This window comes from Cyprinodon variegatus, unplaced genomic scaffold, assembly GCF_000732505.1.
Source record: "Cyprinodon variegatus isolate N-32 unplaced genomic scaffold, C_variegatus-1.0 Scaffold610, whole genome shotgun sequence".
In the NCBI taxonomy this organism is placed as follows: Eukaryota; Metazoa; Chordata; class Actinopteri; order Cyprinodontiformes; family Cyprinodontidae; genus Cyprinodon; species Cyprinodon variegatus.
Genome location: NW_015151063.1, coordinates 101,495 through 124,143, shown reverse-complemented (window position 1 = coordinate 124,143; position 22,649 = coordinate 101,495). Strand labels below are relative to the sequence as shown.

General features: G+C 38.4%; 1 protein-coding gene across 1 annotated transcript in view; it reads left to right on the top strand.

Moving 5' to 3' along the window:
* The window catches only part of LOC107096271 (polypeptide N-acetylgalactosaminyltransferase 18-like), a 256,788-nt gene that overhangs the window by 164,594 nt on the left and 69,545 nt on the right, over window positions 1–22,649 (top strand). Inside the window, exons 6-8 of the mRNA XM_015392852.1 lie at window positions 3,810–3,995; window positions 4,773–4,910; window positions 17,733–17,828. Of these exons, the coding sequence (XP_015248338.1) occupies window positions 3,810–3,995; window positions 4,773–4,910; window positions 17,733–17,828 (420 nt within the window). The remainder of the gene's footprint in view (window positions 1–3,809; window positions 3,996–4,772; window positions 4,911–17,732; window positions 17,829–22,649) is intronic.

The following is a 22,649-nucleotide window of genomic DNA, read 5'->3' as shown; positions in this document are numbered from 1 at the left end:
TTGGACATCCCCTGGAAATGTCATGATTGACTAGGAAAGCACTAATCAAACAACTACCCAAGAGGTCCACCGTAACTCTGGAGGAGTTTCAGAGACCTAGAGCTCAAAAGGATAATCTCCATAATTGGCCTTAAAGAGGTCTAAAGAAGGAAATACAGCGGGCCAGTAATAGAGCGTAAGCGCAGCAGAGAGGCATTAGCATAAGGTACGGCTAGGTTACACAACAGGCAATGTTCTATTTTAAATGATTTATACTGGATGTGTAATATGCTCATTCACTGCTCGTATTACGCACGTAGATACTCTGCGCGATTCCTACTTTAGAATTAGTTTCTGATTTCAGACGGGTATGCGCTCCACTTTGGCCTAGTGCTACATATTTGATTTCTCATCAGATTGGTCAATATGCTGATTTTTAGGTCATCATACAGTAACAGCCCAAAATGGCCCTTCCTAGTCAAACGTCAGCAGAATGGCAGCCTACCTCCCTGCAGCTCCCAGCAAAATCCCCTCCAACTTCCAGCCACTGGGGTGGATCCCTCCTTCCCCTGAGCGTGTTTATTTTCTTACTCTCCTTTCTCCACCCTTTCACTGAATTACAGAAGTAATACTTTAGTACAAAGATTTATGTTTAAAAGGAATGGTAGGGGACCAGCCAAGGGCACATCAAGGAAAGTGGGGAAATCTTGAATGGCTACTACTGTATCTTACTTATAAGTTAATAACATTCACACACAGTAATGTGTAATTTACTTACCCGGTCACTAAAGCTTGTCTTTGCTCAGAGCTCCGTTGCCGTGGAGTGTTCTCTTTAGTGTCTGTTGTAAATGTAGTAAAGTTTTTAAACATATGCACATATGCTGCTTTCCTGCACTTATGCGTCGTAACGCGTCCGGCGTGTTTGCTGCTTTTGATTGTTGATTTGTTGAGAAGGAGGCAAAATGAAATTTCTTTGACTTTGTCACAAGTCATTTAGAGCCACTGCAATCATATAGCAAAAGGGTGACTGGTCAGATAAAACAAAAATAAAACTGTTTTAATAAAACTGCCGACAAAACCCTTCTTATAGTGGAGACCTGGACGCAACATCCCCGCTTCAAAACACACAACGTACACATTGGCAATACTTTGGTTAGATTAATTTAATCAAGTCCAAGGACCCCAAAGCGCCGTATACTACATGTACTTATTCACAAACTGAAGTTGGCAAGCTACTTTGCAGCAACAGCAGCCCTGGGGCTCACTGATATAAGCAGAGCTGTTGTACACAGTCAGCACTGGGAGCTCTCACCACCATCAGTTGGCAATGCGGGTGAAGTCTCGCCAAAGAACACCACGACTGTGATATTGCATGAGGGGCTCAAACTGGCGACCCTCCAGTTGCAGGACAAACCCCTTACTTCCGTTACCACTGTTGCCCCACTGTTGTGGTTTCCCTATCATAATCACATGATCTAAATTGACATTTCTAGTGTGAGAGTGAAAAACTGAAAAGTTCAGACTTTTGAAAGGCTCTGCACAAGTAAATCAGGAGCAGAACTCAAGATTGCTGAACAGCACACAAATCTGCCTGTCCGTCTTTTTATTTGTTTATCAAGGTGACCTTTTCCAGCTTTATTATTGTTTGCCTAAAAGAAAACAGGATGATGACAACAGCATATTTCCGCTTTTGACAGTAAGTGCCTGCAAGCACATGATTAAGTACTCCAAATGATGTTGAGGATATTTCTTATTGTGGGTCACATATACCTCATCTGTGTTACTGATAAAAAAAAACAGCCAAGGTTATTGTTTTGTCATGTTGACATTGATATTGGTGAATTTTTCTTTCAAGATAAATAAGATTAAAACGAAGAAATGTCAAATTATTAAACAAGTGTTAAAGTGCCCTTAGAAAGGATTATATTTTTGACTTGTGATCCCTCTCAGTGAAATAGGACACAGCTATTCTTTGATAAAAATATATTTTTTAACATCTCAGCTGTTAAGATTGTCCAACATGAAGACTACAAAGATGCAATTTCCTTACTGTCCTTTTCTGTGTTGTACCTGTAATCCTACTTGCTCTATGCCTCTTTACGCTGTCTGTAGCTTTAAGTACTGTAAATACTTTAGCCTCAGTTTTGATAGCCTTTGCTAATACCTTAATGTTTTGTTAGGTTAGATGACAGGAAATGCATCTGGTATCAAAAATTTACCCTAAACAAGAAATGTAAGTATATACAGGCTGAATGGAAGCTACGTGAAGACATAGATAGAACATATGTAACGCTTCATATGTACTGATTCTTCCCAGTTTTCCTTTTAGCTATTCTTGGCTGTATTTAGCTGCAGGTTTTTGGTCATAATCCTGAGACCCAGCTTGCTGACAATGGGCAGCACATTTCTTTTTAGAATCGCTTGACAGTCTTGAGATTTCAGTGTATGCTGCAGAGATTCATGACTAGGGCTGGGTAAAAATATCGATTTAATCGATTTTGAATTGATTCCTTAACATTTTTGCAAAATCGGTGTCTAGGGAATGAGATCGATTAGTTCTATAGTGACACGCGTGACGTTCACATTCAAATGAGCAGGAAAGATGCACTCAAGATTACTTCAAGCCAGACAGCTGCAAATATAGCCAATAAGTTGATTGAAGACATTAACAAATGGGGGCTGACCAGCAAAAACCCTGTATTTGTAACAGAGAGCGATACAAATATGGTTTGTGCAGGGAAGATAATGCAGCTCATGCATGCCCGCTGTGTCACGTCTGCTCTCTCGTGTGAGGCTTCACTTTTTCACTTTTCACAGACACGTTTGCACTTTTGAGAGAGTTTTGTTCACATTTGTCCAATTTACCTGTTTGCACTTTATGTTTATAATGACAGGAAAAAATAAAATACATGAGTGTTTTGAAATACAGTTGAACCACTTTTAATGTTGTAAAAACAGATCGAATCAAAATTAATCGATTTAGAGTGCATGAATCTAAATCAAATCGATTCATGACTTTGGCGAAAATACCCAGCCCTATTCATGACACCCTGTGCCAGATGAAGCAAAGCAGTCCCAGAGCATAACAGAGCCTCCTCTGTGTTTCACAGTTGGGGCAAGGTTTTTTTTTTTTCAATCTGGGAACATTGAACATTGGCAAAAAGGTAAAATTTTCTTCATACTGCCCGTAGAACATTCTCCCAGAAGCCATGTGTCTTTTCAACATACGGTTTGGCAAAATAAGTTTGGCTTTTTTATGATTTGTTTCCAGCAGTGGTTTGCTCCTGGTCATCTGCCATTAGGCCCATTTTGGCTTGAAAAAAAGCAAACAAGCAAGGCAGTGTATTCAAATGTGGATTTAATCTAAAATTTCCTCCCAGATCAAGTCTTCACAGCTTTATTTATATTTTTCAAGCAGGGATTTATGATTTTCCTTCTCTGCATCTGTGTGAGATAAAAAAGATTTAAAAAAAGACTCACCTGAACATCAACTTCCAGTGGACTGTATGTTTCTCTTTTATTCTTTGTGAATTCTGTATGAATCTGTCAGTATGCCACCTTGGCTTTGCTTGCATATTTGACAGCTTCCACTGTCAACAAGGTGTAGAACTGGGTAAAAATAGCAAAGCACCTGGGTGAGCATCCTCAGCATGGTACTTATGGTCCTGTAATGCTTCTGCTAATTCTACAGAAGAGGTTGAGTCACAGCATTCAAGTAATTAATCTGCTTCTGTCAACCTACAGGAGTAACTGAGTCTGACTTGGCAGGTGCAGAAAACATCTGCTGTTTTTCAATTAAAGGGAACAACAGTCTCTGGTTGTCACAACAGGTGTGGCAGTGCGGAGGCAGCGTGGAAGTCCTGCCTTGCTCCAGGATCGCCCACATTGAGCGTGCTCACAAACCATACACGGAGAATCTGACGGCCCACGTGCGACGCAACGCCCTGAGAGCGGCTGAGGTGTGGATGGACAACTACAAGAGTCACGTTTACATGGCCTGGAATGTTCCACTTCAGGTAAGCAGCTGCCTGGAGTAGGATGTCATATGTCGGAGAGAGGCTGCTGGTTTGTCTAGTTAATTGCATCTGGAGGAGTTTCCTATTAACTAGAAATGAAGACTTCATAAAGCCCATAAGAAAATCGTTTAGTGTGTTAGATCCAACGACAAGTGCTTTGATAGTGCATGTTAAATACAATCTACTGATTTAGAACAATTCTTTCAAAACTACAGCATAAAGAAAATCTTCAATTGTTTTTTTTAAGAGTAATATAAAAAAATGTTTGTCAAAACCAGACTAGGTTTTCTAATTTGTAGTAGGCTGACATTACCGGTGAATCATTTTTTTAAACTTAAATATACTGAAAACTAAAAGGAAGGTAATTATCAGAATACTTTATTTGCTATGTTAAGCCCATATCTTACACTTTTGTCTTTTAAAAGCCATTTTGACAATCAGGGTCTAATTTAATTTTTCATTGCAGGCAACATCCCTTTTTTTCCCTCTAAAAGTGTCTATTTAATGAATGCCATCTCTCCAGGACTTTGCTCTCCAAACATTTATTGTCTCTTTCAGCTCCTTTATTATTTAAGCCTCTCAAGTTGGCCTTGTAGAATTGCAGCATAGATGGAAGGAGCCCAAGGCCAGAACTCAGCTCCTTATTTACTGCAGCATTTTAGATCTAAAGGTTTCAACGCATTGTATTTTATTACAATGCTCGAGGTTGTGGAGTATTAGTAAAAAAAAAAAAGCTAAAACTGGAAAAATAATGTTTGTGTTTACTTCCTCTCCTAGAACTCCAGAATAGACATAGGGGACATTTCTGAGAGGAAAGCCCTCCGGTCCCGACTGAAATGCCAACCGTTCAGCTGGTTCCTCTCCAACATCTACCCAGAGCTGCGATCTTACAGTGACACTGTTGCTTATGGAGTGGTGAGTTTCCTTTAAACACTTGATTTAAGTTTATTAATATGTATGAAAATTAATGTCTGAGGCTACAGAAAAATGATTTCATAGAATTAGGTTTAAATCTCTTTGCAACATAAAGCTCATCATCATTTCCCTCCGCATCAGTTCTTAGAGGTTTATATATATTCAGCTTCTCTAAACAAGAAATTAAGCATTTTGTTGGGTTAACGTTCATAATCAGAAATTGGCCATTTTTTCTCTTGTTATGCATTTTTACAAATACTTACCAGCCATTACTGTTAATGTTTTGCAAATGTCTTTAAATGGGCTTTCGCCCTTCCAGTGACTCTTATTTTTCCTTTTTCCATTAAACACATTAAATTAAAATATTTAATTAAACCTATTGGCCTAATACAATTAATCACATTCAAATTAATCAGTCTCAATAATATTCAAGCCTTTTATGAATGGGTTGGCACACTGCCGCTAAAGCATATAAATCTCTCTGCAGTCCACAGGATTTGTTGGTTTTATTTTTGAAGCCGCAGCATCTGAGGTATTTATATCTACAGTTTTTTATTCACATGCTGTAAATCAAGGCTTAGTTTTTGAGTGGTTTGGTTTTAAAGCAGAGTTTCAGAGCAGACTATTTTCCATGCTGCAGTTTAAGCATCTAATGGTTCTTTTAATGATAACATAAAATGCCCAGCCCTCTCATTGGCACCCCAGTGAAGATGTAAAAAAAATATATACATATATATAGACATTGTTCAGAAAGGTTTAAATGATCTTGCCCATTCAAAGGGGCATTTCAACTTCAGGTCTGTCTGCTACTGGAACTTCTGGGGTTGAATTACATTCCTACCCCAGGATAATATCAGCATGACGACAGTGTAGTGGTACAAATTACAGCAACTGTCAAAAAGTCAATGTTTGTCGCTCAGATATTTTTCTCACCTGGCATCTAATATGAAGCACCGCCATTTTTTGCGGATGGTGACGTTTTTTTTGTCTAGCAATCATAAATTGTTAAGGCTTATAGCCACACTTTAGGTTGCCACGCAGGCCTCCATGGACATTGTGCGAACAACCTCTGCAATCAATTCTGTTCGATGCTGAAGGTCCTCTCCAAAACTAAATGGGGCATTACATTATTGGAAAGGTGGTGAAGTAGAGAAGAAACGCTTTGCACACTGCTCTTTATTGGACAATTTATTTTTTATCAGCTTAATATTGTTTCTTGCCAAGTTTTAGACTGAGAGTAAAACTATGATGAGCAAATTACTTTTTGGACTCTTTGTAAGCGATATAAAAGTTCTACATTTTGGACTATAATAAATGTGTTAAATCTAACTTTAAAACATTTATTATTCTCTTACATTTCTCTCTTAGTTATTTTTCTTTTTTCTCACTTTCTTCATTCTGTTCTTAAAAAAATATTTCTATGTGTGTGTCTCTTTTATTCTTAATGAAGCAGGGCAGGGAATTGGGGACGAATGTCCCCAAATATTTATTTCATTAAATAACTAATAACTAAGAGCTTGGGGTCCTTTCCTACCAATCACAGCCCTCCATGTGTCACTGTTGTTTCACACATGAGAGTTGAAGTCCCCCTGCGGATGGAATCCTCTGTAGGGGTTCTATCCAACACCCCTCCATCACATTATTACCTGTTAAGAGGGGATTATCATTGTTATATTTTAAATAATCCTCATTATTATCTCCATCTCCATGGTTTGGGATGTTATCTTTGTTTTTACAGCCACTCTCAAATACCCTGTAGCACTACGAAATCTGCTTATCTCATTGGAGCTAAACTAAACCTGTTTCAATGTCTTAAAGTTTGTGCAGCAATCTTTGTAAATAACCAACAACAAGTATTTTGCCGACAAAAAATGATTACATGTGCAGTAAAATGCATGTTATTTAAAATCTTTAAAGATCAGGCCCTTAGTGTGTCATGCTTGCAAATAAGGAATACATAATTTGTCACACCGTACTGACCATAAACAAGCATGATCCTCACTACACAGTAAGATCACCCACTCTTTCCAAGACAAGTGTTTTGGACCAATCAAAAAGGTAAAAAGAGGACAAAAAGACTCTGATTTATTTAATTTAAAGAAACAATTTTAGATTGAAGTGCTGAAAAATTGACTGAAATAATATTAGATTGATAGGTTTATTCAATTTAGCAAAAAGCAAAAGTAGAAAAACACACAGTAATGACACATTTCATTGAAATCTTGCAACTTTTGAACACAAAATGGAATCTGAACTTTGCTCATGAATCAGTGCTTTAAATATTGGCCTATAAATAAATCTTCAATGCTTTTTAGACATCAAATTGAGCATGTGCTGAAAGTTCTTTGACACTGTTGCCTACTTAACTAATTACAGAGAGCACAAACAACTTAGAAACATATCTGTGCAGAAAGAGACAGGGAGAGAGATATCTTGCATTTGTTTAGATACTTGTCCTTAACAGTGCTTTATTTGTTTTATAGAGCAAAAGTCAGGAAGTGTGTCTTAGATGTTTTAGGCATACTTAATCAAAGCCTGTCCATCACATTTACTGATTGCTTCAGTGTCTTGTTGATGAGTCACACTCATCTGTTTTTTCTTGCAGATTTCTGTTATACATGGAAGTGACTAAGCAAGTCCAGCATAATTGCAGTTATCACAAGAAAAGTGTAAATTAAATCATAATGATTTAATTTTTATATACTGAAATCATGTTTTTTGTGAACACATTTACAACCAGGCAAGTCTTTCAACCCTTTATAAGCCTTAAACAATAAGCTTTACTTACACAACAGGTGTAATTGCAGAAGTGACATATAATCAATGCCGCCTTACTCAATCTGGATCACTACAGAGGGGTTGGAAAGTCTAAAAATAGTTTAACAGCTTTTTGTTTTTCAATTTCTGCTCATCCCTTCAGTTGTCTGTAGGCAACTGTCTTTTTGCATCACTGAAAGATGACAGAAACTGTTGAAAGATGAGCAGAGTTCCGCCCTTTTGACCGCTCATGCCGATAGAAGTAAAATATCTCTGTCTATCTTCACGGTGATGTAAGATTTCTGTTTTGGTCTTTGATTTTGCTTTTTGTACCTCCATAACAACTCATACTGAAATGCTGCTATTATCCAAAAATTGTTTTAGATTCAGAAAGTTAAATTTTCACTTAACTTACTTGACCTATTTAAGCTTTACTGTCTAAATTTAAGCAGACAAATTGTGGTTACAGGGAAAAGACCTGGGGTGTCATTTATCAAAAATTGCGTGGGATCCATATTAAAAGTGTACACGCATCCCAAAGGAGTTTGCAAAAAAAAAAAATGTATTTATGAATCCATGCTCACATAGGATACCAAGCATTATTCCTTGATAAATTAGAGCTGTACCTCAGTTTGCGTACAAGGCTCCTCCTCAAGCTCTGCTATCCTTGAGCTATTCCCTGCACAGCATGGATGTCATTGTGTATTTAAATGAGCCAGTTGATCAATGTTATTAAAAGGTTACCAATGAGAAACATAACCAAGAGGGAGGAAAAAGTGCAGATTAACCAAGGTGTTTGTTTGATCAGGGGAAAGTCAGAAATATTTGGTAGTCACCAATGATGAAGGAAGTATTATTGAAGAGAACTCCAGAGGCTGATATTTACATTATGTATGGAATTTTTCAGACCCATGTGCAGAAACCACCAGAGAGACTTAGCAGAACCAGTTTCAATTGTTTTATTATTGGATAATGAGTGGGGCGCTGTGAAGTCTGCTGACTGGAAAGGCAGAGACGTTGTTAGATGGAGCAAATTATTATTGCATGGTTTTAAGTTACGCAGGTTTACTGTTTGTGTGAGCAGAGTAGTTCTGGGGGAGTGTCAGGGAATCCCAAGAGAAAATAATAAATTGGTGGAGAGAGGGCAGGCAGGAGGTCCAGCGAGAATTGCTGTTGAAATTAGCAAATTATTTGGTTATTTCCTATGATGGGGTCTTGAAGGGAGCAGCTTGCGAACAAAACAACTGAGTCGAATCTTCATGTTTTGAATCCCTCTCCTGCAACTCTTTTAAACACTGCAGCTAATGTTGTTGATGGGCAGGGCTGCCAGGTCATCCAAACACTATCACACATGCTCACCCAAGGATCATGACAGCACTCCCTTCCTTAAGGAAGGTCCAGACGCACCGAAGTCAGACTAAAAACAGAAACCACCTTGTAAGGACTAATGAACTTAGGGTACAATTTTCCAAGAAGAAGACTTAAATTATCCCAGAAAGCAAAACCTCGTGGCTGAGAACATACTGAGGTGCAGGGCAGAGCCTTCTGTCAGTGAAGCATTCATTCGGTTCCTTAGTGCACTTGAGGGCAGAAACAACACTTCCAAATCCTTTGGCACCCGTGAATGTAATGCTGGACCAATGGCACAGATGGGTTCTTATCTTCAGGAGGAAAAAGAGGAGGCTGGTACCCCAAAAAGGTCTTGAAAGAGGAGAGGCCACTAGCAGAAGGCACACGTTGGTTTTTGCAGTATTCAACCCAAGGGAGCTGTGAACTTTTAACTAGACTGACGTGAGGAACAGAGACACCCAACAGTGGCATCGAGCTTCTGGTTCATGTGCTCCGTTTGTTCATTAGTCTGAGGTTGAAAGGAGATGAATAAATGAGATGAGGGCTTACTGCACTACGTACATAAATGCAATTAGGTGGACCAGTGTTGGGATCAGGTTCAGATTGCTGAGCCTGAGGCACCTCTTCTCTTAGTGAGGAATAATAATTTCAGTGTTGGTGAATCAATTTGTGACTAGTCCAAACCAGCACAGGAGGTTCCAAGCCTTCCAGCAAGTGATGCCACTCTCCCAAGTCTATATCATAATTTCTCTCTATGGGGGAAAGTCTGTGGGAAAAGAAGGCATAAGGATGAAGTTTAGAATCAGTTTCTGCTCCTATCCAAATGTCAGAAGCATCCACCTCAAGAATGAACTGTTTATGGGGGTCTGGCTAGACCTAACTGGGGGCTCTAGAGAACTTTTCTTTGAGAAAACGGAATGCTGAATCAGCTTCCGTAGTCTAGGAGAAGGTGACATTGTGGGTTGTTTAGGCAGATAGAGGGGCAGCAGTTTTGCTGTAGTTCTTGATGAATCAGCGATAGAAATTGGTGAAGCCTAGGAATCATTGGAGTTGCTCAAAGGTTTCTGGTATAGGCCAGTCCAGCACTGCTTTTAGAAATCCATTTGTGAAACCAGCTGGCTCTTATACACAAACAGAAGCAAAACAAAGGAGGAAAAGGTGCATGGAGTATATACAATGCATCCAGAGATATGTAGTGGATGGTAAAAAAAATAAAGAAGAGATTTAAGGTGACTTTTTATATATATATATATATATACACTTTATCTTATGTGTTTTCAAGAAGGCTTAACGTTCCTGGAATAAAAAATCATCGAGGTGAACAAAAATTAATACGTAACCAGTCAAGGAACCAAAGTTCCTGTTACTACTGCAATAACTGCAAAAATCCTGTGTAAACATGTTATGGTGCTATTTTTCCTTTTTAAGTATTTTTATCTTTTTTGCAATGGACTTATAATATCTGAGTGAATAAGCAGTTCAATTTGACAACGATTGTGATTCACAATTTATAATTATTGATGAGTTTAGAATGTACACAGTTTTCAAACAAGAGACGTTGAGTTTTATCACAATGATGTGCAGCTTGCTTTGGCAGCTTGGATTGGTAGGGGAGCAGGCAATATGAAAACAGAACCCCAAAAAACATCAGGATTTAAGTTTTTATTTACACTGTTTCTGCTTCCGTGCATATGTTTGGCCCTGTTCCTTTTTTTTGTTCCGGCAGCAAAGCAGAACGCTTTCTCTACCTTTGAAATCAGTTTTGATGGCTTTGGTGTGACCTTTTAACAGGTTTAATTCAGGTTTGTTTGTCCCTTAAGCAGCAGTATTAGTGGTCTGAGCATCATCATTTGTGTGCAGTAATACTGCACACAAATGATGATGCTCAGACCGATATTGATCCATTCCTTTTTCAGGGATTATGTGACCACACTGAAAATTCTAAAATATAAAATACATATTTGGAGGAACTTTTACAGTAACCATTTTAATTTAACTCTAAAGTTTTTTTTGTTTTGTTTTTTTTGAAGCAGGAATGAGATTGGTTGGTGTGGCGGTGTCACCGTTCCCCTCCCCCAATCTGGATTTTAGGTTCAGTTAATGGGTTATCCAATAGACCGGGGTCCCACCACCAGTGCTGCTGGGACTTTGGTCCTGGTATTATTGAATGTGAGTGTTATGTTTGAATGTGTGTCCACGTTTTTTTTTGAGGGGGGTGTGGGGGGGGTCCTTGTGTTGTGAGTGGGGGCACTAGGGTGGGAAGGTCTGATTGAGACTGTGAGTTTTGTTTTCTTTCCCAGGTTGGGGTCTAAACTGATCCCTCTCCCATGCACATAAGTTTCCGCTAAGTGCGGAGACCATTCACCCCCGTCCTGCTCTCCCTCCGCTGGCTGGCGCCTGGGCTCGCCGGTGCACTGGTGGAGCTCAGGGGTTTGGGGTTGGATGCCCGGGTGGCTACTCATTCCTGGTGGCTTCTCCACGGGGCCCAGGGCCGGATTCACTTCGGGGTGGCTGGCTGCCGGCGAAGCCCGCGGACTCGTCCCGGGGGCTCCGGCATTGCGGTGGCTTGGGGACTTCCTCGTGCTGTCTCTCCTCCTCCCTTGATGGGGTCGGATTTCCTGGGCTGGCCCCTCCTTGGTGCCTTCGCTCTTGGGGTCCCTTTGGCCGTCTGGGGTTTTGAGTCTCCCGGCACTGGACTCAGTGCTCTGGGAGGGTGCCTCTTCGGCTCTCCACAACCACTATTGAGCAATTTTCCTTTGGATAAACTTTACATGCACAAGTGAACTTTCACAAACAACTACAGGTGCTTGGTTCCAGGTACTTAGAGATTCACTTCCATACAGAAAGCCCACATTCTTATCTTCAGGTAACATAGAATACATGTCAGATTAATTAATACTACTTATACTTCAGCGATAGTATCTAGGTGTTACTTTATTGTATATCTTGTACCATGTCCGTTGGTTGTGCTGTTCTTCTTCATCTCATTGCAGGTGATGAAGCAGAATTAAAATGTTTTATCATTATCTCCCTTTTATCTCCTCTTTCTTTCATCTTTTTTTTTTCCTTTTTTTATTTTTCCTTTCCTGTTCTACTTACATTGCCGTGTCCATATAATCTGTAAAACTCCCTGCATAATTATAATAAAGCAATTTATATGCATAAAACAAGCGGAAGACTATGGCGATAGCCCTACTGCTTCACTTGTGAAAGTAAAATCTGTTGGGCTCTTTTTGGCATCAAGACAATTATTCTTGAAAAAAAAAAAGAAGAACTCTAAAGTTAAGAATTTGCTTTGAAACTCACTTAGCCTTAGTGGCACTGAGATAGAAGTTGATTTACTGAAGTTCTCTGGGCTACAGCTGTGTGTACATGTGTGGACCTGACCTGTGACATCTGTACGGATGGTTTGGGAGAAGAAATCCCACAGGGGATCAATAAAGTACCAGATTATTGTTAATTGCTTTTTGGTATGTGACAGCAACATGAGATATTATGAAATAGAAAGCTCAGATCAGCCCTCAAAGGCTCCAGCACTACAGTCAAACCCCTCTGGGCCAGTATGTGATGTGATTGCAGAGGAGCAGACCATGTGAGGTGATAAGAAATTTCAGGCAGAGATGATGGCAGGGATCTTGGATGGAAACAGCTTCACAGAGGGAGAAAAAGATCTCTTTGTAAAAAAGATGGTTGTGGAAAATTAGGAAATACCTTTCAAGCTACCCATTGATCAAAAATTCAGAATGCGGCAGTTGTGAGATCAAATTAAAAAGACGTTTGATTCATATCAGAATCTAAATGTCTGTATCCTGTTTTCTTTTATGAGGAATACGAAAGGTCAGACCCAAGAAGCTGGAAGACTAAACAGGCATTTGTATTCAAATGATCTCTTTTAAAAGGTCACTTGAATGACAGAGTTACCATAGATGCAACAGACTATTTAAAATGCTCAGGATACAACTAAGTGCCTCACAACAGGTCTTCTATTTATAAAGTTGGAAACTATTTTTTAAAAAACATAGAAATAAAAACAAGTTGGAGGCAGGCTAAAAGGCAGCTAAACATTGTCAAAGAACATATCGGGAGCACAAAACTTCTTATCAGTAAGAAAAAGCTTAATGATTTTAAAAACCAGCACCCAGACCTGGTATTTGAAGATCTGTGACAAGCCCAGTATAACTCTAAGCCCTTTGGTGAATGGCCACTTGTGATGAACTCCATTTTAACAGCACCATAATTCAAGTAGATGTCTTCTCTGGTTTTGACCAGTTCTAACCAAAATGCCATATACTGGAAAGTCTTTGGTCTTTGGTAAAACACTGCAGCAGTGATTGGAAGTGACTTAAAGTCACTTAAAACTATTAACTCTTCAGGGTTTAATTCCTCTATATAGTTGCTGCCATTCAAAATGGCCCTTCCCAGTCAAATGCCAGCAGATTGGCAGCCTACTCCCGTAGCCGTGACTCCCGGCAGAATTTCCTCGAACTTCCAGCCTCTGGCCTTTTCCTGGGCGTGCATTTTTTTTCACTCTGACTCCAGCCATTCACTGAATTACAGGGTATGACCAGGAGATGACATCTTAATGTCCACACATCAGGACAGAAAGAATATTTTAGTACAAATATTGGAGTTTAAAAAGCAATTGTAAAGGACCAAATCCAGGAAAGTGGGGACATTTTGATTGGCTACTACTGTATTGCTGTAGGTTGTTTAAACTTATTCTGAGGACATTATCTTTCTCATCCTTTAAACTTTAGTCTGCCCATGGTTTGTTTGTTACACCTACTGAACAGCACCAACTGAAAGGCCATACACATGGTCATAAAAAGTTACTAAAGTCTACTCCTAATATGGTATTTACAAGGAAGGGAAGTCTGGATAAAAAAAGTACTTCTAAGGAATTTGCTTTTGTCAGAGCTGAATTTGGCTTAGCCACAGATGAAAAGAAAAAACAGATTTTTAGCTTGTTGTTTCCTATTTATCTGTGACCAGGCTATAAGGGCAGTGTTCTAGGCATTGACTCCAGCACTTCCCCCCAGATACCTCCTCCAGCTTGCCAAGGAACAGCCAGGGATGTTGTCGCTCCACTCTGTCCTGGGCCGTCCATTGGGCCTCCTATAGGTGGAATGTGACTGGAAAACCTCATGCCTTTCAATATGGAGGCAAAACAGCTCTACTTCAATTTTCTTCCAGGACGGATTGAGCTCCTTAGCCTAAAGGGCAAGTTCTACTCCCCGCAGCAGTGTGCCGCAGTGAGCTTGATGCAGACATTTTTTATTTATGCTCAAGTTTGAAGCGTGGTCTCCACTATGTTATATTCCACACCACAACCAAGAGGTACAATCACCAACTAGCTGTGGGTCTAGATACGGCGGAGGCGGTGAGGAAGTGGGAGCAAGTTCGTCCGACAACAGAGGGACATGAGGGGGAAAAAGAACGGGGATCCAGGTGGAAAAAGGGTCCCAGCATTCTCGTGCACCTTGCTCTTCTAGCTGGTCCAACTTCACGAGTTGTTTTCCGCAATTACAGTCATACAAACAAAACAAGCCGGCAAGCGGATGTAGAATTGGCCAATCAGATGCCTCCGGTCTGCAGCACAGTCTGCGGTAACCTACAATTTGGGAGAGGTTAAGCAGCGTCTGCGGAGGGGGCGGGGACGTCTTTGCATTCACTGCAACACCTATTCAGATGACCAAGTTTCAAAGTATAAATCAGCCTTAACTCCTATATTTAAGGGAGTGTACAACAGCCATGCTGCGGAAATTGAACATATTGCATAAATCGTCACTTAAGAAACTGCTCCTTCCAGGATCTTTTGTTTTTCTTTTTTCCAAGAAAGGAAAATCACCTCTTAAACAGAGGTTTTGACTTGAGTCAGTCAAAATTTTAATTATTAACAAGTCATGACAATCTGTTTCTGAAAAACATAGCACACAAAACAAATGTTTGTTGTATGTTACTTTATGAAGACGTTTGTCATTTTCTTGATGACTTTTACCCCTGCCATGGAGTGCCATCTTGTTCAGGTTGTACAGTTTCTTTTGTTTCATCAAATTTGTGCCTGGAGTCTGACTCAAGTCAAGCCAATGTCCACAGCTCTGTTAATTTTTTTTTTAGTTTTTATGGCACTAGTGGCTTGTTTTTCTGACAGTAGGCTGACACGAAAGGGGGATAGACATGCGGCAAAGCACCACAGGCCAAATTTGAACCCCGGTCGGCCGCATTAAGGACCAAGTCCTCCGTACATGGGTCTTGCGCACTAACCACTGCACCACCTGCATGCCCTTGTTTAATTATTTCTAACATTATGTGCAGGATAAAAAAAAAAAACACCAAAAAGTGGATACCGCAAAAGTATTTGTTCAGTTTAAAAATGTCTGTATATCTGTTAAAAAAGGTATATGTTAGTTGAAATTGTCTGCACGACTCCTGGCAGGCAGTAATTACAGTACACTGATTTCATTTATTCCCATTTTAGCCACCCACTTAGGGCCCTGCAGGGCATCACTCTATCATAATGGATTAATTATATTGGTAAAAACATCAAAGAAGAAAATAGGAAAGAAAGAAAGGACAAAAAAGAAAAGAAATGTCACAAGAGGCAGATTTTTTTATGGTTTAATAAAGAAAAGGATAAAAGAACATCTTTACCCGACTGTTTTGTAATGTTAATTCTTTAACAAAGGGATTCCCCTCACAGTTTTGGGGATTTATATTTGAGTTTGCTATATTTAGGTTTGTATTTTCAGTTTCACTACATTCAGATTATTTCTTGCTATTTGTAAATTGGAAAAGCAGAGACATGTTTGAATTATTTTGTATTTTCTTAAGGTTTTCTTCGCTTTATTCCTGTTTGTATTTCAGTGCATATTTCTTTGATGTCAGTCTGTTTCTCTGTCAGTCCGCCCTTCCATTCATCCTGCCGTCATCCATCCTTCTTTTTGTTTTCCAGCCATCTATGCATTTTTCAACCCATCTTTGTGTTCATCCACCGAAGAAGTTACCAATCATCTGTCTGTTCATCTTTCTTTCTACTGTATCTGTCTGTCCATCCTTTTATTTGCATTTCCATCCATCCTGAAATTTGGCAAAAGATGCCCTGAGAATCAGGAATTTCAACATAAAAATATTAAGCAACCCTGTATTATGTACAACTGTAACGACTGAATAGGTATTTTTTCTGTGAGGGGTCCCCCTGTTGCTGTGCTTAATATAGCAAATAAGAGCATGACTGATTGTCTCCATGTGCCAGGCATCATTTAGGAGATAATAATGTTCCCACAATGCAGCACATATATACATGTACACACAGATTAATTCTGTTTGGAGACAAACACATAGGTCATGTTCCTCTAGAGAACAGCAGGTCATTTATTAAAGGGATAACTACTAAGTAAATAATGACTCAAGGTGTTTCTACTTTGCTTAGTTCTGTATTTACTAAAGTCACATGAAATTCAGTCCCCATTCCTTCAGAATATATTGCATCTTTAGATTAGTTGTACATTGCTTCGAAGTGCGTATAGTTCTGGTCATGTGTTTAAACTTTAAAAATGGAGGAGAGAAAGTCATGTTAATCCTGTGTAGAGGCATTTTCTTTATAACAGTATCATTATTCCTTCATCTTTTGAGTAGAATTTGTTTATAGTTTGTTCAGCTACTGCTGTCCTCACTAGTCTTTGACTACTGCTTATGTTTTTTCTGTTTTTTCCTGTCTGGTTAAAAGAAGAAACTAAACGTATTCATTTGCTGTTATTCAACCAGGTCACAAAACTAGAAGAAGAAAACAAATATCCTTTGGAATGAATAGTGTTAATAGTGTTATTTTACACTATTACTTCTCGTGCTTTTTTGCTCAATTTACACAATTTATTCACAAGCAGATCCTCAAAAATGCACATATGAACTGTGTTTGCATTTCAACAAGCAGTGCATCCAAACCTTTCCTTGTGTTTGTGTCATCATCAGTGTGTTCCCTAAAAAAGTAACTAGTTATAGTTAGTAGTAACATTATAAAAGACCCCTCACACCCACACCATGGACTGTTCTTGCTGCTGCCCTCTGGGAAGAGGCTTCGAAGCATTCAGGTCCAGCAGATTCCAGCACAGTTTCTTCCCCACTGCCATTAGACTGCTGAATGTTGTATAAAATGGGGTTTTGCAGTGTCCATATAAACTGTAAAACTCCCGGCATAATTATAATAAAGCAATTTATATACATAAATCAAGCAGAACACTATGGCGATAGCCGTACTGCTCCACTTGTGAAAGTAAAATCTTTTGGGCTTTTTTTGGCATCAAGACAATTATTCTTATTGCCACATTGTCAGACAGGACACTTAATAATAAATAAACAAATAAATAAAATAATGGGGTTTAAAAAAACAACAACTAAATGTTGGAAACCAGTCTCATGTTTAAATTTTATCGCTGCTGCTTACATTTATCACTCTCTACTTTAAAAATGGAAATGTCTTGAAAGCTGCACTGAACAAAATTTATTTTTTTATACACTATGTGTGTACAAAATGACAATAAAGTCTGTCTAAGTCTAAGTCTAGTTACAAAAAAGTAACAAAGTTACTAACTCAGTTTCTGCTCAGTGAAAGTGACTTGTTATTAACCAAAGTAAACATGCAGTTACTTTTTATATTTAAAATTTCAAAGTGTTTAGATGTTATTTTAACCCTGTTTTTGTTTTACATTTGTTTTTCAGTTAAAGAACAGCCTGAGAGATGACCTGTGTTTAGACCAGGGACCCGACACTGATAACATTCCCATCATGTACCTCTGCCATGGAATGACACCACAGGTGAGTGACTTTTCAGTCCTGAGAAGTTCTATTCTGAGACACCGCTGAGCAATATTCACATGGAGATCCAGAGAGAGCCAATAACTACAGGAAGATTAGTGGAGAACTTAGAGAGAGCAACTTCTACAGAACGTTATATAGAATTGAGACTGAAGTCTCATTCATGTTGATCCAGCAGAAAGACTTCCTATGAACTGCTGCATGGCTTTCAGTGGCTGGGTTCATATTAATGTTTGTTACAAATATACCAACGTTGCCAGGCTTTATTTTTGTTGTTGTTTAAATTAAGCATTTTGAAGATGGAGGAATATTAAACATTTAGCTTGATGTTCTACTTCTGGTAGCCCGTCCAAATAAGCAGGTAGACACTGTGGCAGAATTTTAAATGAAATTTCCTTTTGTATACACTCTGTGTATACAAAAAGAGAATAAAGTTGGTCTAAGTCTTAAATAAATTCATTAATTATATTTTACTTTTATTTCTGAGGAAATAATATTGTACCCTTTCATTAGTTTGATTGGTAAGAAATCCCTTCATTGTCCTAAAATTATTTTTTTCATTACCTTTTAATTTGTCTTTTTTCATATATATCTATCTATATATATATATATATATATATATATATATATATATATATATTCTGTGTGCAGTACCTGACCCTTTCATTAGTTTGATTGGTAAGAAATCCCTTCATTGTCCTAAAATTATTTTTTTCATTACCTTTTAATTTGTCTTTTTTCATATATATCTATCTATATATATATATATATATATATATATATATATATATATATATATTCTGTGCAGTACCTGAACATTTCCTGTTTTATATAAGGTTGTTTTTTTAAGATGCCTAAGAAAGTGCAAGCGTAAGCAAAGTTTTCCTTTCTCTGAAAGTGAAAATAATTTCAATACATTTATGCTCCAGAAAAAGCGTAGTTTTCCTATTAGACTTCTAATAAAATTGATTTCTAATTGAAAAATATATAAGTGTACACCCTGCCTTTAGGTTGTTGTCATTGAACAATCTCTGAGACTTTAATATACGAGATGTTTGAAGGGTTTGTTGATCGTACAATCTATGTGAAGTCATGCTGGAGCATCTAAATGGGATCTGGATCAGAGTTCATCTTAGAAGCTTTGCTCAGTAAAACCTTTTATGTCTTAACTCCCAGCCAGTCCTTTGTGCATATACTGTAATGTCTGGGTTGATTGTCATGCTAACGGTCCCAGTCCTGTCTTATATTCCTTTCCTTAAGCAGAGGCTCTCACATTTTCCTAAAGCACCTTCTATAAAACACTGAATTATTGAAATGGCTTCTGTGATGCTGAACTGGACAGGTCCCGCTCCTGCAAAGTATTACTTCAACCACGCATAGCAGTGAAAATAATTCAGCTTGGACTTATTTATCATAAAACTGTATTCTCTGATCGGTTTTTAGCATTTCTACTACTTTACTACTCTTTACTCTGTCTTCATTTTTTTTTTATTATGCAGCAAATGTTTCTACCTTGCACAACTTCAATGAAACTTAAACGTTTGCAGTTTTTCTTATGAGTTGTGTCATGATTTTTTTAACCTTTCAAAGTCAGCCACTGACAAATATATGATTAAATAATGCTCTTAGAACTAGATGCCCAGATCCAGCACTAAAATGGAGGTATCAGTATCGGCGATTGCCAACAAATAGGGCACAGATACTATTTTGAGAGCCAAAAGTTTAATCAACTATTGTCACCCATTCCAGGTAGGCAACAAAAAGTTCTTCTAGATTCACTTTGAATTAGTGTTTTTCCTGCTTCACAAAGGTAGACAGCAGACAAAGCCATGGTGGCAATTATTTTACATCCAAGTAGTTTGCAGTTCTTCTTATATACACACACACATTAATTCCGGTATCGCTATCGGTATGGTATCGGCCGGTACTGCAAAGCTAGGTATTGGTATCGGGGCCAAAAAATGACATCAACACTAGTTAGAACGACATAATATTGAGCTGTTAAGAAATATTAGGTGAAGAAAAACACAGATTTTTACTTACAGTAAGACATTACCTAAAAACTAGCTGCTGGCCTTGTGCAGATTACATACTAAAAGAGCCACTTTGTCTTTGCTTTGAGCTGGAATTATTGTGCTATGCCTCACATCACCCCTCCCTGATCAGAGAAGGTCTGCCTTTTCTGTACTGGCAAATCCTGGTTAGGGTAAATTCTCCCTTTTGCAGGTCCTCTTTCATTGAAAGCAGAACTCAGTAAAGTAAGTCAGACTTCATTATTTTTGGTTCTGGGGATGTCCCTCAGAGTCAGTCCAGAGTCGGGGTCCAGTCAGCAATGCCGTCAGGTACCTATGAGTTGTCTTCAAACGAGAACTAAACTTCAAACAAAAAATAAATGCTGTTGTCAAAGCCAGCTTTTCCCAGCTACTCCTTTTGATCAAGATTAAACCCTTTTTCTCACTTCAAGACCTGGAGAAGGCGACCTACGCATTTATCAGTTCATGGTTGGACTACCGCAACGCTCTCTAGTCTGGCCTCCCACAGTCGTCACTCCAACGGTTACAGTTAGTGCAGAAGGCCACAGCTCGTCTCCTCATTGGTTCATCCAGACACGGATGCATCACTCCCATCCTCTCCTCTTTGCACTGGCTCCTGGTTTGTTTTCGGATTGATTTTAAAATGTTAATGCTTGTCCTTCATTGTGGTGCCCTGTTATGGGAAACTGAGATGTTGCCCATACATCGCCCCAGCAGAGCTCTCCGGTCTGCCAATCAAATGGTTCTTGACGTGCTCAGGTCCCGGTATAAACAGTGGGGCGATTGTTGCTTTGTGGTTTCTGCACTTAAACTGTGGAACAGCCTGCCCCCCGTCTGCGTGTTCTCACAGATCTGCCCCTTCTTAAGTTCAGACTAAGACACATTTTTTTCAAACAGGCTTTTAATACTTAGACCACACGGATTGATGCTTCGGATTTTTGTTTTTACAATGTTTTTATCTTACTTTGGTCTTCCTGGTGTTTTTGTAAAGTGCTATGCAAATAAACTATGATTGATTGATTAAACTTAGAGATATAGGAATCAAACAAAATGCCCCTTTGTGCAATATTTTAATGAAGAAATTGTATTATAACATGTTAAAAGCTAAATAAAACGTCCATTTTCTATGAGATAAGCACTTTAAATCAACAATAGCAAAAGCATGCCTTAGTTTAGCAATTTTATTTTTGGAGTTTGCTTTATTTGAGATTTCCTTTGGCATCTTGTGGTCATCTTTGAGGTTGAACTTGACTGCCTGCTTTTAATATACTCCATTGGTAGATTATATCCAGTGGAATCGCTTGTTTCTAATTCATATGAGATCTCTTTTATTACATTACCAGAATTATAACCTGCTAAAAACTACATTCGGAAGACATCTAAGAGCTTTTTCAACCTTAACATTGTGACAGCATGCAGGGGGAAGGCATGCATAGTTTCTGAACATCAAATCATAGAAGCAATGTTTAATGGGAGGGGTAAAATTATGAGGTTTTAGTAATTTAAACTGATCCATTGTTTTTGTCCAAAACTATAATTCTCCAGAAACAACTTCTTGCATCATTCAGACAACAGAACTGGTTTTAAAGGTCTTTCATTAATTTCATTGTTTATTTTGTATAACTTTCATTTTTTTTGTATAAATGTAATGTTTTCAAATATGTTACCACAGCAGGAAGAAATTAAGATATCAAATTGATTTATCATCATTATTTAAGTCTTTTCCAGGTCTTTAGCTGGTAAATGGTTGGTTGAACATAACAGCTGGTTGCTTAATTAGTTTGTCTGTTTCCTGCAACATAAAACAACCCACAGGACCTTTTAAAGCAAAAGCAAATCTGAAGGCACTAAGAAAGTGCAAATTCTAACTTTGTTTCAAGATGTTTCTTTCCCAGAAGAAGCAGACATTTTTGAGTTAGAAAAAACCATTGAGACAGTTCGCTATTTTGAGAAAAGAACAAATCAAATTTGAACATAAAATGCTTATGTATCATCATCACCATCATGTTTTCAGGCTTTTTTAGCAGCAGATATTTTAGCTGTTACAGCTGAAGTAGCAGAAAAGTTATGAGGGAGTCATTGAAGCCAGGCACCCACTCTATCAGTTCACTGCAGATTTAGACCACTTAGTTCCTAAGTGTGACTCTAGCTGCTCTTATGGCCTGCTTAATGGAGACTTCAGGAAACAATTTAAAAAAAAAAATCATATTTTACTGCATTAAAATACTCTGTAGGATGATAAAAAGAAAATTATTCATGTTTCGTAATAGTGCAATGCATTCAGAACTAGACTTCTATATGTGGCTGGTATCTGGAATAGCTTTGTCTCCTTTGTCCATAATGTTAATAGCTTTGACCGGCACATTGACGTCTGAAACAGCAGTGTGTGCATTTCTGTGACCCGTCATCCATTTGCTTCTTATACGTCTGCTGCTCTGCATAAGCAGTGCTGATAAAGAAATTGACTTGTATTGGACAATGTTATCTCCACTACTTTTGCTATTAACTTACCTCAGTGAATGCATGCAGCATAGTTTCCTAAGCCCCCCTTCTTGTTTGTTTTATTAAGCACAAGGAGAAGCATCTTGTAACATTTCTGCTGAGTTTGAGCTCAACAGATTCATCCTTAAAATGCTTTCATGTCATGGTCTTGGTTCTGCTGTTCTTTACTTTGCTCCTTGTTTTCTAGATTTATTGGTTTAATTCCAGTTTTGTTGTATTTCTAGATTTTTATTAGTTCTCATGTTTTTCTGTTGTCCCCTTTTGCCCTCTTGTGTGTGTATGTTCC